Source organism: Talpa occidentalis, unplaced genomic scaffold (assembly GCF_014898055.3).
Source record: "Talpa occidentalis isolate TD23 unplaced genomic scaffold, MPIMG_talOcc4v2.1 talOcc4.16, whole genome shotgun sequence".
Lineage (NCBI taxonomy): Eukaryota > Metazoa > Chordata > Mammalia > Eulipotyphla > Talpidae > Talpa > Talpa occidentalis.
The window spans coordinates 52,196,780-52,210,419 of NW_023601653.1; the positions used below are offsets into that span (position 1 = coordinate 52,196,780).

At 38.4% G+C, this 13,640-nt stretch overlaps 1 protein-coding gene across 1 annotated transcript in view; it reads right to left on the minus strand.

Annotated features, from left to right (window-relative positions):
- IRAG2 (inositol 1,4,5-triphosphate receptor associated 2) overlaps nucleotides 1–12,136 on the minus strand; it is a 94,656-nt gene extending 82,520 nt beyond the window's left edge. Inside the window, exons 1-2 of the mRNA XM_054696364.1 lie at nucleotides 12,050–12,136; nucleotides 1,395–1,834 (exon numbers count right to left, since the gene is read on the minus strand). Coding sequence (XP_054552339.1) covers nucleotides 1,395–1,800 — 406 coding nt within the window. The 5' untranslated portion in view covers nucleotides 1,801–1,834; nucleotides 12,050–12,136. The remainder of the gene's footprint in view (nucleotides 1–1,394; nucleotides 1,835–12,049) is intronic.
- Between the last annotated feature and the right edge of the window lie 1,504 nt (nucleotides 12,137–13,640).

The window sequence follows — 13,640 nt, forward strand, 5'->3', positions numbered from 1 at the left end:
TTGGTGAGCATTACCAGACATCTCAGTAGGTCATTTCCAACTCAACCTGTACACTGTGTGACACCTGCATGAATAATACTTGTGAGTAAATTTCACAGACCCTTGAAGCTACAGGTTACATCTTTTTTGTTATCAGTTCCTAGTTTCCATTTTACCAGAAGAGTTCGCAAATACCATCCTTCACTGTGTCATGATGATTACTGATTATCGCTTTAATTTTAATAAAGTTTTTAATAAACAGCTGCCCAAAATACCTTTTCTTCACTTGAATACACCAACCAAAGAAGTGGACCTGAAGGGCTGCCCATTACTCATTTTTCCATTTAATTTATAAGTTCTATAAATGTAGAAAAAAGGAGAAATAAAGGAAATGGGCATTTTGACTTTGTAAAAATAAAAAGGGCCATGTGAAAAATAGCTAGTATTACATAAAACAAAATATAGAGGGAAAGCAAAACTAAAACCAGAAAATAACCATTTTATATTGCTTTGATTTTCAGTGCCGATCACATACGGGACTCTATAAGCAGCCCCTTAAATGGAGTTTGCAAAATTGCCATTGAAATAGGTCTGAACAATTTACATTCTCCCCGACTCCCCTTAAAGACTCTGCAATAGAATCCACATTCTCTTACATGTTTCAGTCTCACACAGAAAAACTGCTAAAAAGGTAGGTTTTAGCCAGGCCCTTCAGAATTCTATGAATTTTAACTCCTTCCTATCTCTGTATTACCATCATAATTTTCTCATTCATCTTAGAGAAAATCTTTTTGGGGGGTCAGTAGAGAAATGTGTATGATTATGATTGTAAATACCATCTAGAATTTCTATCAGGTTTTCAATCAAAAGCATAGATAATACTTGTACTTCATATATAACGTTTCTCTTTTAAGAAAGAAACAGGGCCTTCCGGTGGCTCAGCGGCTGAGCACTGGGCCTCTCCTGCCACGCCCGCTGCTCCCCTCAGCAGTGTACTTTGGTCCTTCTGCCTGTTCTGCTTCCCCGCTCTGGTGAATCCTCTTACCCTCCCATTATTCTGACTGTACCCAGTGCTTGTATAAATAAATAAATCTTTAAAAAAAAAAAAGGTAGTAAAAGAAGAAACATACTTAACAAAAGGGAAAGGCAGATGCTTCCATAAGTCTATGATAATGTGGACTTAAGTTTTTTTGTTCAGGTATTCCGATTAGATAAGCCTATTGCTTTATTAGAAAAACCAACATTAAAAAATAAACACTTCCCATCTTTACTCACAGGTTATATTGTTACCACTGAAACCAGAAGAGGAAAGCCTTCAGGCTTTGATTGGAGGTGGAAGCAAAGTCAAGAGTTAAAGTACTCATATTATTTTTACTACAATAGTTATATTCAGACCCTGCTTACAGAGGTCTTACCTTTTTTGATCTGTGATATCAAAGACGTATAGTTCTGGGAGTCCTGTGATCTCATACTGGGGGTGTTTTCAGAACTTGTGAGAGTCACAGAGTAGGTTGCATTCTCTGGAGAGCTGAGATGAAAGCTGGATGGGGTTCTTGGAGATGCAATGAAGGCAACATCCTTCTCAGAACTTGAGAAGTGAGTAGTGGGCACAGAAGTGTGAGCAGCAGTCATTTTCTTCAGCACCTCCTCAAAATCTTTCTTGGCATTATTCTGTGGGTTATCAAAACTGCTAAGTTGGTATCTGACTATCTGTCGGATCGGATTTGAAATCCCTTCTCCCTTTTGGATGGCTTTGATTTTCCTACAGATGCTTTCTACTGGGTTATGCCGCTTCTCCATTGCCTTCCTTGAAGAAGCCATTCTTTACCTTTCTTCCACAATACAGACAAAGTGCCTAAGGGACAGGCAAAAGTAAACATGCTTACTAAAGTTTGCATTGTCCCAATGATCATTTGGTAATAGGTTATCTATTCTTAAATCAGTTTTGGAGGAATCTTATAAAGATGTTTTTAGATACTATGTCTTGATTCCTCCAAAACAGACTTAAGAATAGATAACCTATTACTAAATGATTGTTGGGGCAATGCAGACACTTATAGGAGAAATATAGGGGAACCAAATAAGGAATCAGGAAAAAAAAATAAAAACAAAATTAACAGGCAACTATAAATCAGAGACATTCTGTAGGGGAGGACGAGGGAGAGTAATCAAAACAGGGGAGGGACAAGCACCAGGGACTATGGCAATGGTGCACGGGTAAATTGGTGGTGGGAATTGTACACTGGAGAGGAGAAAGCAAACATTGTACAAATATGAACAATGATGTAAAATATATAAACACTTTTTTTAAAAAACAACCATCTTTAAACAATTCTTTCAACAAACATCCATGGGTTTCATTTTGGCACTCCAATTTTTCTATAAAACAGTGACAGCTAATATATAATATATATGTAAGGTTCTGACTGTGTGCTAAGCATGGTGCTAAGTTCTTTATAGGTATCAACTCATTTCATCCCCAAAACAACTATGTAAGTGTTGCTATTATATCTATCTCCAATTTTAAGCAAAGAGAGAATAAGGGACATACCCCAAATCATCCCAAATAAGGGCCAGAGCCTAGATATGAAACCAGGCAACCATTTTAGAGGCTGGACTCCTAACCGCATAACTGTTCATGTATGATAGTATGTCCCATGATGACGGTGAGGACGCTAACAGCTCCCAATGAATACCCATCTATTGAGAACTTAATAAATATGCCTATATTAAACATTTCACATATGACTAAACTTCCTACAAATCCTATCAAATATTTGGAATTATCTTTATAGAGAACGAAATCGAGGCTTGAGGAGGTAAAGTAACTTGCTAATGGTGAAATCTCTAAGTTTGTTTGAATCTAGCATAATTTATTTAATAGCCATATTTATGATTTTTTTTTTAAAGAGAAGCACTTATTAAAGTTACTGTATGGAAATTGGTCCTCCAAACCAATGGAAAATTTAAAAAGGAACTGTTCCATTTCTACCAGTCAAATAGTCTGATAGATAGTAAGAGATAAAGATGGATATTGTGTAATGATAAAGGGATCTATATAAGAACACATAATAATTATCAAGAGGTATATACCCACTATAACAGTACTGCATATATAGAGCAAATATTAGCAGACTTAAAGGGAGACACTGACAGCAACACAGGAGTAGTAGGGTATGTTAACACTCCACTTACAGAAAAAGAGAGAAAATCACCAAGGAAACAATGATTTTAACAACAAATTAGACAAAATGGATTGTATGTTGGGACACAAATGAAGCTAGAAAATTTTCTATTAAAATCATATGAATTATCTTTTATAAGGTATGAAACTATAAATCAACAAAAAATAAAAGGGAAAATCCACAAGTTGTGGACAAGAAGCAACAAGCTACTGAACTATGGAGTCAATGAGGAAATGAAATTTGAAATTAAAAATTAATACCTGGAAATGCCTGAAAATGAAACATGACTTATTCAAACATGTGAAATGAGTTATAGCCTCTACAGGTATACCTCAGGAAACAGGATGAATTGCAAATAAAAAAACCTAAGCTCTACCTAAAGGAACTAGAAAAATGAAAAAAAAACCCACAAAAGTCAGTTGAAAGAAATGATAAAAGTTAGATAAAAAGTTAATAAAGTAGAGATTAAAAAGAGAGCCAAAGAGATGAACAAAATAGACACACCTTTACTCACACTCACGAAGAGGAGAGAAAATACCTTAAAGGCAGGAATTAAAGCAGAGAAGTTACACCAGATACTAGAGAAATACAAAACATTATGAGTATTATAAACAATTACATGTCAACAACTTGGACAACTTAGAAGAAAAGGAAACATTTTTAGAAACAACATTGCAGGACTGGATACAAAGAAACATCCCCCCAAAAGTCTAGCACCAGGTGGCTTAACTAGTTATCCACCAAACATTCAAAGAATTACTTTCCTTCTCAAACTCTTCCAAAAAATTAAAAAGGAGGGGAAACTTCCAACACATCTATAAAACCAGTTATTATCAATTCTGAAACCAGACCAGGACACCACAAATAAAATTACATGCCAATATCTGATAAACAACGATGCAAAAATCCTCAACAAAATAGTAGCAAACTGAAGTCAACGGGACATTAAAAGACTTTATCAAGTGAACTTGCTCCAGGGACGGAAGGATAGTTCAGCATGTGCAAATGAGTAAACATGACAAAAACTGTCAACAAAAGGAAGAAAATAATCCTCTGAATATATCAATCCCAACCTCACACATGTTATCTACAACAAGCCAACAGCACACTCAATGGTGAATAACTGAAAGTGTTTCCTCTAAGATTAGGAACAAGACAAGGATGTCCACATTCGCCACTAACATGTAACAGTACTGGAAGCCCTACAAAGAATAATTAGATAAGAAAAGGATATAAAAGGCATTAAAATTAAAAGGATATAAAAGGCATTCAAATTATAGAAGAAGTAAACTATCACTATTGCCAGATAATATGTTAATATAAATAGAAAATACCAAGCTATTGGAAAGAATAAACACTGTAAACTGAAAGTCCACAAAATTAATATACAAACATCTGTCGCATTCTATACACAACTAATGAACTAGCAAAAAGGGAAATCAGGAAAATCTCATCAAAAAAAATAAATATGCCAAATAAATTCCAAAGAGGCGAAAGACCTATGTACTGAAAACTACTAGACATTGTTAAAAAGAAATAGAAGACATAAAGAGATGTCAAGGTATCCTGTGTTCATGGATTAGAATTAACATTGTTAAAATGGCTATATTACCTAAAAACAATATAGATCAATGTAAGCCCTATTGCAATCCCAATGACATTCTTCACAGAAATAAAACAAAAGAAAATCATGAAATGTACTTGGAAATATAAAAGACCCTGAATAACAAAAACACTCCTGAGGGGAGGAAAAAAAAAATAAAATAGGTATCATGCTCCCTGACTTTAAAGTATACTACAAAGCAATAATAAAAACAATTTGGTATTGGTATAGAAACAGACACATTGATCAATGGAACAGAAAGTCCAAAAATAAAACCACATTTATATGGACAACTAATTTACAACAAAGGAGCCAAGAGCTTAAAATAAAGTGTTGGAAAAACTAAACATCCATGTACAAAGGAATGACACTAAGCCACTATCTACCATTGTACACAAAAATTATTTCAAACAAATTAAAAATTTGGACAAGACCTGAAACCACGAAATACATATAAGAAATGATATGTGATATGCTCCTTGACATCAGCCATAGAGATGTGCTTAGGGACTCAACTCCAACAGCAAGAGAAACTAAAGCCAAAATAAACAGATCAAACTAAAGTACATCAAATTTCAATGCTTCTGAATATCATCAACACAAAGCCACATTCTACAGAAGGGGAAAAGACATGTGCATATCCTATGTCCAACAAAGGGTTAAGATCCAAAATATACAAAGAACACATAAAACTCAAAAAATAAAAAGAAAACCACCTGTTTAAAAAATGGCCAGAGGATCTGAATAAACATTTCTCCAAAAGAAGGTATAATAGTAAATAGAGATATTGAAATGTTCTTTTTTTAAAAAATTGGGGTGAACTCGGTTTACAACACTCCATGTGATTCAGAGATATAGAAGCACACCTCTTCAGATCTATGTCACAATACCACTCTTACCACCAAGGCACCCACAGTTCTCCACCATGGTCCATTTGACCTCACACTGTGCCTCCATTGTGCTTCCCCCATCCCCTCCTATAGCCTCAGTTCATCAGTCAAATTTCTAGGCTTTGTTATTGGTTTGGCTCTATCTGACCCTCTCTTTTTGTTTCTTTATATTCCACATACAAGTGAAACCCTCTGATATTTGTTTATCATCTCTTATTATTAAGGAAATGCAAATCAAAACTATGCTGAGATATCACCTCACACACATGAAAATGACTAACATAAAAAATACAACAAACCAGTGTTGGAGAGGATGTGGCTTTGTACATTTTGTAAATGGGTGTAGCCACTATGGAAAACAGTATGGAGAGTCCTCAAAAAATTGAAAAAAGACTTCCCATACAATCCATTTACTCCTTCTATTTCAAAGAGGTATCTGCACTGCCATGTTTATTTAAGAATAATTTCCAACAGCAAAAGACTGGCAATATCCTAAGTGCCCATTAGCTGGTAAGTGGATAAATAAACATGGCATATATACAACTGGTATACTATTTTTTTAAAAAAAGGGTGAATTCCTGCATCTGCAACAACATGGATGAACCAAGTGGGTGTTATGCTTTGTGAAATAAACCAGATAAAGACAAGCACTGGATGATTTTACTCATATATGGTTCACAGAGAAATCAAACAGAGAAACTTTTGGACCCTAAGACTAAGTTAGTAGTTACTAGAAAGGAGGGGGCGGGGGGAAAGTGGTGGGTAAATGAGGAAAAAGGGGTCAATGGGCTGGTGAAGGACACATGTGTTTTAGAAATACACTCAATGTAATACATGGTCAGTGTCAATGATGCACACCTGAAGCTTACATGTCACCATGTTCCTTCAATTAAAATTTCAAAAAGCACTTATTTGAGAGTAATTAAGGGAATTTGGAAGTAGACTGAAAAGGTAAATATAGGCAGAGTTTGAATAGTTACAAGTAGGTGAATATTTACAAAGGGTTTGAAAGTTACAATTTTTAAAATCTTAAAATTTTCCACCAGATCTCTTTAAAAATCATCTAATAGATTTCACTCATATGTGGAATTTAGAGAAACAAAACAAAGGAACTTAGAAAACTAAACCAAAACAAACCTAAAAACAGGACTGCAGAACAGAGGCTATGAGAGCAGGAGGGAGGGGAGGGGATAAGGAGAGGGGTAAAAGATGGTGGGTGCTTGTTGGTGGGTGTGGTGTGGTGACATACATCTGAGGAGGTGTGAGCCCATTTCCCTAAATCATGCAGTGTTGTAAATCAATCTCACTTCAATAAAAATTTTTAATAAAAAATAAAATCATCTAGGGGCCTCCCTGGTGGTGCAAGGTTAAAGACGCAGCACTATCAAGCTATTGCCAGTCAGTGTGGCCTAAGTTCCATTCCCAGCCAGGGAACTACCCACATGGCACAGCAGACCTCTCCTGACTTGCCTGCTGCTGCCCTCAGCAGTGTATTTCAGTAGATTTGTCTGTTCTGCTCTCCTCTCTCTGGAGAATCCTCTCACTCCCTGCATCTCTGGCCAACACCCAAGTTCTTATATGCATAAATAAATCTTTAAAAAAAATCATCTAATAGAAAGTGAGCAAAAGGTTCATAGAATTTAAAAGAGGTTTAACTGGAAGGGGCATTTAGAAAGACTGAGGAGAAGATACTCAAAATCCGCTTTCTCTGACTTCAAGGCCATGGCCACTGGCTGCAAAATGAAGTTTTCACAACAAAATCCTTTTATATTTACCTTTGAATTTTTGTGTTGTCATTTGACAGTACCCTCCCTCCCTCCCATCTATTCAAGGCTTATTTTTCATTATTAAGCCTACAACACACCCCTCAATTGAAATTCTAGAAGCAACTGGTCTTGAATGATTCACATCTCTCCTAGGATTTATTTTATTAATACAATTTTTGTTGATTTATCAGTGATTTACAGCTTTTTTTTAAACAATATTCACCTAGGATTTATAGCTGAACACAGTCTATTTGCTTCCTTATTTAAATTTTGCTTTCCATTCTTGGGTTGTTCAAAATGTGTATGTATGTGCTGTCTTAAAAACACTTAATTCTCATATTCAAAAACCATGGTGTGGGGCCTCCCCGGTGGCGCAGCGGTTGAGCGCTGGGTTGTAAAGCTGCCCACAGCCTCTGCAGCGCCGGTTCGATCCCTGGCCGCCAGTTGAGGGTCCCACATGGCGCGCAGACCTCTCCTGCCGCCCGCTGCTCCCCTCAGCAGTGTGCTTGGGTCCTTCTGCCTGCTCTGCTCCCCGCTCTGGCTCTGGTGAATTCTCTCACCCTCCCGAGCTTCTGACTGTACCCAGTGCTTGTATAAATAAATTAATTAAATAAAAAATACTGTTAAAAAAAAACAAACATGGTGTGATTCTTTTGTTGGTAGTTAAAACACTTGTTGCATCATTGATAATCCACAATAACATGTCATACCCATAATCACCAAATTTGTGGACTAGTTCCTGCAGCAGGAGAATTGGCTCGCAATTTCCCAATGTTCCCACCTTTTCTAGAGAGAAACAGGAATTTGTTCAACTACTCAAGTGGGAGGTTGGAAGTGAGGCAGGAGGGATGAAAGAAGAGAATTCAACAGTTCACATAAGGCATTCGAGAGTTACATCCGTGAGGTCGGGACACACGAGCCACAGGACCTCCCCATGTCAAGAGCCTTCTACATGCCTGAACTATCTGGCAGTGTTCTTAGCGTTGAGGGGAATGTTTTCCTTCTGGAACCAGGGTACTGAGGCACAGCTTGGGCAAGGGGCTAATAGAAGCACTAGAATTGGAACTCAGACATCCACTTCCTGTCCACCCTGACCCGTCCTATTTACTGGCGTGAGATGCTATACAAGCCACAATGAACAGCCTCGCTCTGTGGGCTGTTTTGACTGACCCAGATTAGTGTTCCGAGCCCGTATGACACACATTTCTCTTTGCTGTTCCGAGGCATTTTTCCTTTTCCACCATCTGTTTTCTAAAGGCCCATGACTCACCTCTGTGAGTCCTGCTTGGCAATTTATAAACGAAATCTTACAAAGAGTACTTTTAAGAACTGGTTCTTCATGAGCTAAATAACCTTCACAAGATAATTTGTTTTGCTTTTTCTAATACAGAGCAGAACGTCTGTGGGAGTTCAATAAGTAAGATGTGATGATAAAGACTTCAGAATTTGTGGCCCCTTCTCCATATATGGCCTAGAAATAACTGCTGTCTGTCCTGTCCAAACGTCTATAGTTTTAGATTCTGGAAGAAAAGGTTAGCTGTAATCTGCCATAGCTCTTAAAAATACAAATCTAAAGTGCTCTGTGCAATAACCACCTATGAAAAAGTCCTAACAAAAAATTAAAAACTGAAACCTAATTAATTGTATGAGACACAATCAGACACTTGGAGGTTCTCATTTGAAGGAATTCCTCCCTATTTATCTGTGTTGACTGTTTCCCGTGTCAAAGTGATCCACTTGTGGGAATGCCAGTGGCAAGAACTGCTGCTGTTTTTAAGTCCTTTCAACGTCAACTACACTTGACTGAGACGTCCATCACATTCCCTTTAGACAGTCAAGCAATATTTAGTAAAGTGCCTAAAAGCGCTAAGTCCCCAGCAGATACTACCAATACAATGATAAGCAAAACAGGGTATCTGTCTCTAAAGCATGTAATCTGTGGGAGACCGAGAAAAACAAGAAAGCAGCTGGTGTTGGCAGATTAAATCCAGGATGTCCATCACATTTGAATTTTAGATGAACACTGCCTAATTTTTTTTAGTGTATGTCCCCAAAGTTGCAGAGATATACCAAGCTTACTTTTTATCTGAAATTTAAAGTTCAACTGGAGTTTTGTAGTTTTATTAGTTAACTCTGCCAACCCTGAAACTTACCAATAATTAAACATTAGGAAGGAAAAGTGCTAGAGGCCATAGAATATATATTAGGCGGTTATCCTCACTGGGAGTAAAGACACGGGAAAATTGGGGGACTTTATTATATGGCACGTACTGTACCTAATTCTACACATTGCTTGCTAAGTCCATAATTACAGAAAAATTGAAAAGTGGAACCATTAACCTGCTATTGTGAACTACATTCACATTTACTAAATGTAATATTAAATTGTACTAGAGATTATCCAAACCAATTATTCACTAATCTTAGTTCTCCTATTGATTGAACTATGCCTTATTGTTCTAATTTCTACAACCCTATTATTAGCATTATTGTTTGAATTGCTTTGCTCTGTATAATAAAAGCTCTTGAATTAATACTTTACAACTGTATCCCCAATGCAAAATTACAGAGCAACACTGAAAGCCTCTGACACAACATCTACGAAACAGGTGTGCTTTATTTCTTACCTAGGGTGTTCACTATATATCTCATATTCTCCAGCATTGTAACTGCAATATTAACCTATAAGACATTGAGACTTACAGAAATCTACATGTGTTCCAATTTTCAAAAGCAGTCCTCAGTGGGTGAGAATAAATTCACCATGTATGTACAATATAGATAATATTTCATGTTCTCTAGGAATTTGCTGATAACAAAGATAACTTGTTGCTCAGTATGTATATCCTTCGGTCATTAACAGTTGAATGTCTTTGCACAGGAAAACATAAGATTTATACAGAGACACAAAAGCAGCATCCTTGAAAAAAGTTAGCAGATGTCAGGGTAATCTAAAAGCTCTTGAGAAAGCCATGTGAATTAAGTTCTGACTCAAAAGAGACCATGTTGACAACATAACTACTGTTTACATTTCCTCCCCTTGTTATTTCTTAAACATTGAACTTTCAAACTTTAGGTCAGATTGGCCATTGTATTTTTTATTGAGGTAAGTTTGGTTTACACTGTTGTTTGTGTTTTAGAAGTAGAGAATCTCCCCTTCTCAGGTGTGTTACCACACCACACCCACCACCAACACATTCATAGTGCACCACCATTGTCCACTGTGGTTCCTCTCCATCTTGCTCTCACCTCTCCCTCTGCTCCTCCCCCTCTGGTAGCCTTAATTCTATAGTCAGCTTTCTAGAGTTAGTTCTTAGATTGGTTTTATCTAATCCTTTGTTTGGTTTCTCTACATTCTCATGTAGTATTTGCCTTTCTCTTTTGATTTATTTGGCTAGCACAATCCTCTCCAGCTTTATTCATGTTGCATAGATGTCAAGAGTTCATATTTTTTATAGCTGAGTAGTATTCCATTCTGTGTGGAATGGTTTACTCATTCTGGTTTACTCATCTGTCTTAGGGGGCGACTGTAATTCAAAGCTTAATTATAAAATCCAGGCCAGTCTTTCATGACTCACCTAAATGAGTCCTAGTTGGTGGTTTAATTAAGGCAGTCATGAAAATACGTAAAAAAAAAAAAGTATATATATGTGCATAAGGATAGACATACAGACAAAAAAGGGGCTTCTTTCACTGAGTCTCTCCCTTACAATGAGATACCAGTAAGCTCTTCATGAGAACCTAAAATGATGTTCCTGGGGAAGTCACCCTTAACAAGCCCCGTGGGAGGACAGAAAGCGCTTTTCCACCTAACCAGTAAATTTTCTATTTGCCAAGTCACACTGTTTTTAGTTTCTTTGTGACTAATATCAAATGTGATAAAATAATAACACTTATTTTTCCTGCCCTATCTAGGATGATAGCAGCTGTTCATCAAAATGATTTGCAAACCACAAGCCCCCGATTTAGTAAGCACTCAGCAAGTCTGTCATCTGCAAACCTTTCTGATTACTAATAAATGCAAGCTGGTATCAACTGGCGCCCTCTCCTCCCACCACTCTCTTAACCTTGTTATATTAGGTTCCTTGGCTGGGTCACACCAAGATTCTTATAAAAATCTCACTCTGGAACAATTCCTGAAATAGCACAGCCACACACATGCTGCCGAAAGCTGTCTGTTCCCCTGTTTCAGTTCACATTGTAGGAAGTCTGGTCTCCTCAGAGACCAGCAGACTAAACTCCAAGATACATTTCAAAGCCCAAGAACTAAAAGACACCCACATTTTTAGAGGAAGCAAAACCACATAACCCCTTTCACTCACATACATTAAAAATAGGCAAGGCTGAAAATGATCATTCAGGACGTGAAGTATCCAAAAGCCTCCTTGTCTTGCGTTTTATCCCTGAGTTTGTTACAAGTTTTCAATGAGCTTGGTGGAAGCCCCAACACGGACTGGCACTGTAGGTTTGTCTCATTTACCACAAGTTCACTGAGTTGTGGGGGGCGGGGGGGAGCAGACAGCAGAGAGGCTACATCTGGCGTCGCTTTCCTGTTTGGGGCAGGTCCTCTTGGACCTTAGGGGACTAAGGGCCAGCATCGGCCTACGGGACTTGGGGGACACTCACCACCTATTTTCACCTCACTTTCCTAGCGCCCCGAGAGCCATCTTTGGAAGCCAGGACGCGAGGGTGGAAGCCTGCAGCTCAGCTGGTGTGAGTGGAGATCACCTCTACCAGGGGGGTGGGGTGAGGTCAAAGATAAAGGCTGGAGAAGAGCCCCCGCTGAGGGGCTGCACCTGCTTGTGGCTCTCGTGAGATCCTGAGAGCAGGAGTCTGAGGACAGACACTGGGCTTTCCTCGCACTGGCTGTGTGGCTGCCATGTTGGCGCCACCCCAGTAAGTACAGCGGGGTACATTCTCCTCAGGGGGGAGGAGAAGCCCCTGTTGAAGTGACATTTCATATGCTTTTTTCTGGGCCGAGGCCTGTGTGGTTTTTGAAACCATGGCAATATGCTCCCTGTCTTTTATGGGTCCAAATCAAGTTTAAGAGACACAGTGACAAAAATTTTGCTAAGTATAAAAATTAAGCAAAGAATAATATGAGGGGGAGGTCAGGACAGGGTGAGCTCAGAGAAAGTTGAGGCGTTTATAAATGAAGTAGGGATTAGATAATTAAATGTTCTGGATGGATCAGGGCTTGGGACAACCTGTGATAGAGGAGGGGCCCAGCAAAAGTGTAGGGTAGACAGTCTGGTGGAAACCAGCAAACAATAAACTAAATTTGTTGTTTTGGCAGTGCTGGGTAAACAATCTGATGGAGCCCAGGGGAAGGTGGGAAGGATGTGATGTGAGGTAGTGAAAAAATATCTAAATCTGGATAAGCAGGAGACAGATTCAGAAACGAGTGAAATCCTCCACCCTCCTATTTCCCATCCAAGGAAATGATATTCAGCTGGGACAAACATCGCACCAGAACAAAAGAAAACCTGTCAAAGCCAGTCAGAATCAGGCTTAAAAAACACCCCACCTGAAACACCACGACTGGAATATTTGTTCTCAAAGAGGCAGCTTTGCTTATGACCCAGGCAGCTTCTGCCAGGCCACAGGGCTCCCCTGGCACGCACCTCAGAGACTTTACTGGGGGTAAAGTCTATTTCCTTCTCCCCCATTCTGCTTACAGTGCTCTGAAAATCTATTTTTGGAATATCTAGATTTTTATAGATGTTCTTCCTGTGGATCTTTTCTAGCACCAGGTGAGAAAGAGGGGAGGGTGTAGTAGTTAAGAGTCAGGGTTTTGGGGGATGATGCTGAAATAACTCAGCAGTAGAAAGACAAATACTGGATGATTTCACTTACATGTGGAATATAGAGAAACAAAACAAAGGGACAGACAAAAACAAAAATCCCCGCAATCTGACTGCAGAATTGAGGTCACCAGGGGGTGAAGGTAGGAATAAAGCAACAGAGGCCCCAGTGACTGTGGTGGAGGATTGATTTAGTGGTGGGCATGGTGTGGATCTGTACCCCTAAACCATGTACAGTGATGTAAACTGATGTTACTTCAATAAATAAGTTTTTAAAGTAAGAATTGGGACTTTAATTGAAATCACCTGAGTTCAAATCCCAGCCATGCTACTTACTAGTGTTCTGACCTTTGACAAATTTGTGCCTCCTTTTCTTCATCGGCAAAATCGCACCAACACCATGACTGACATCC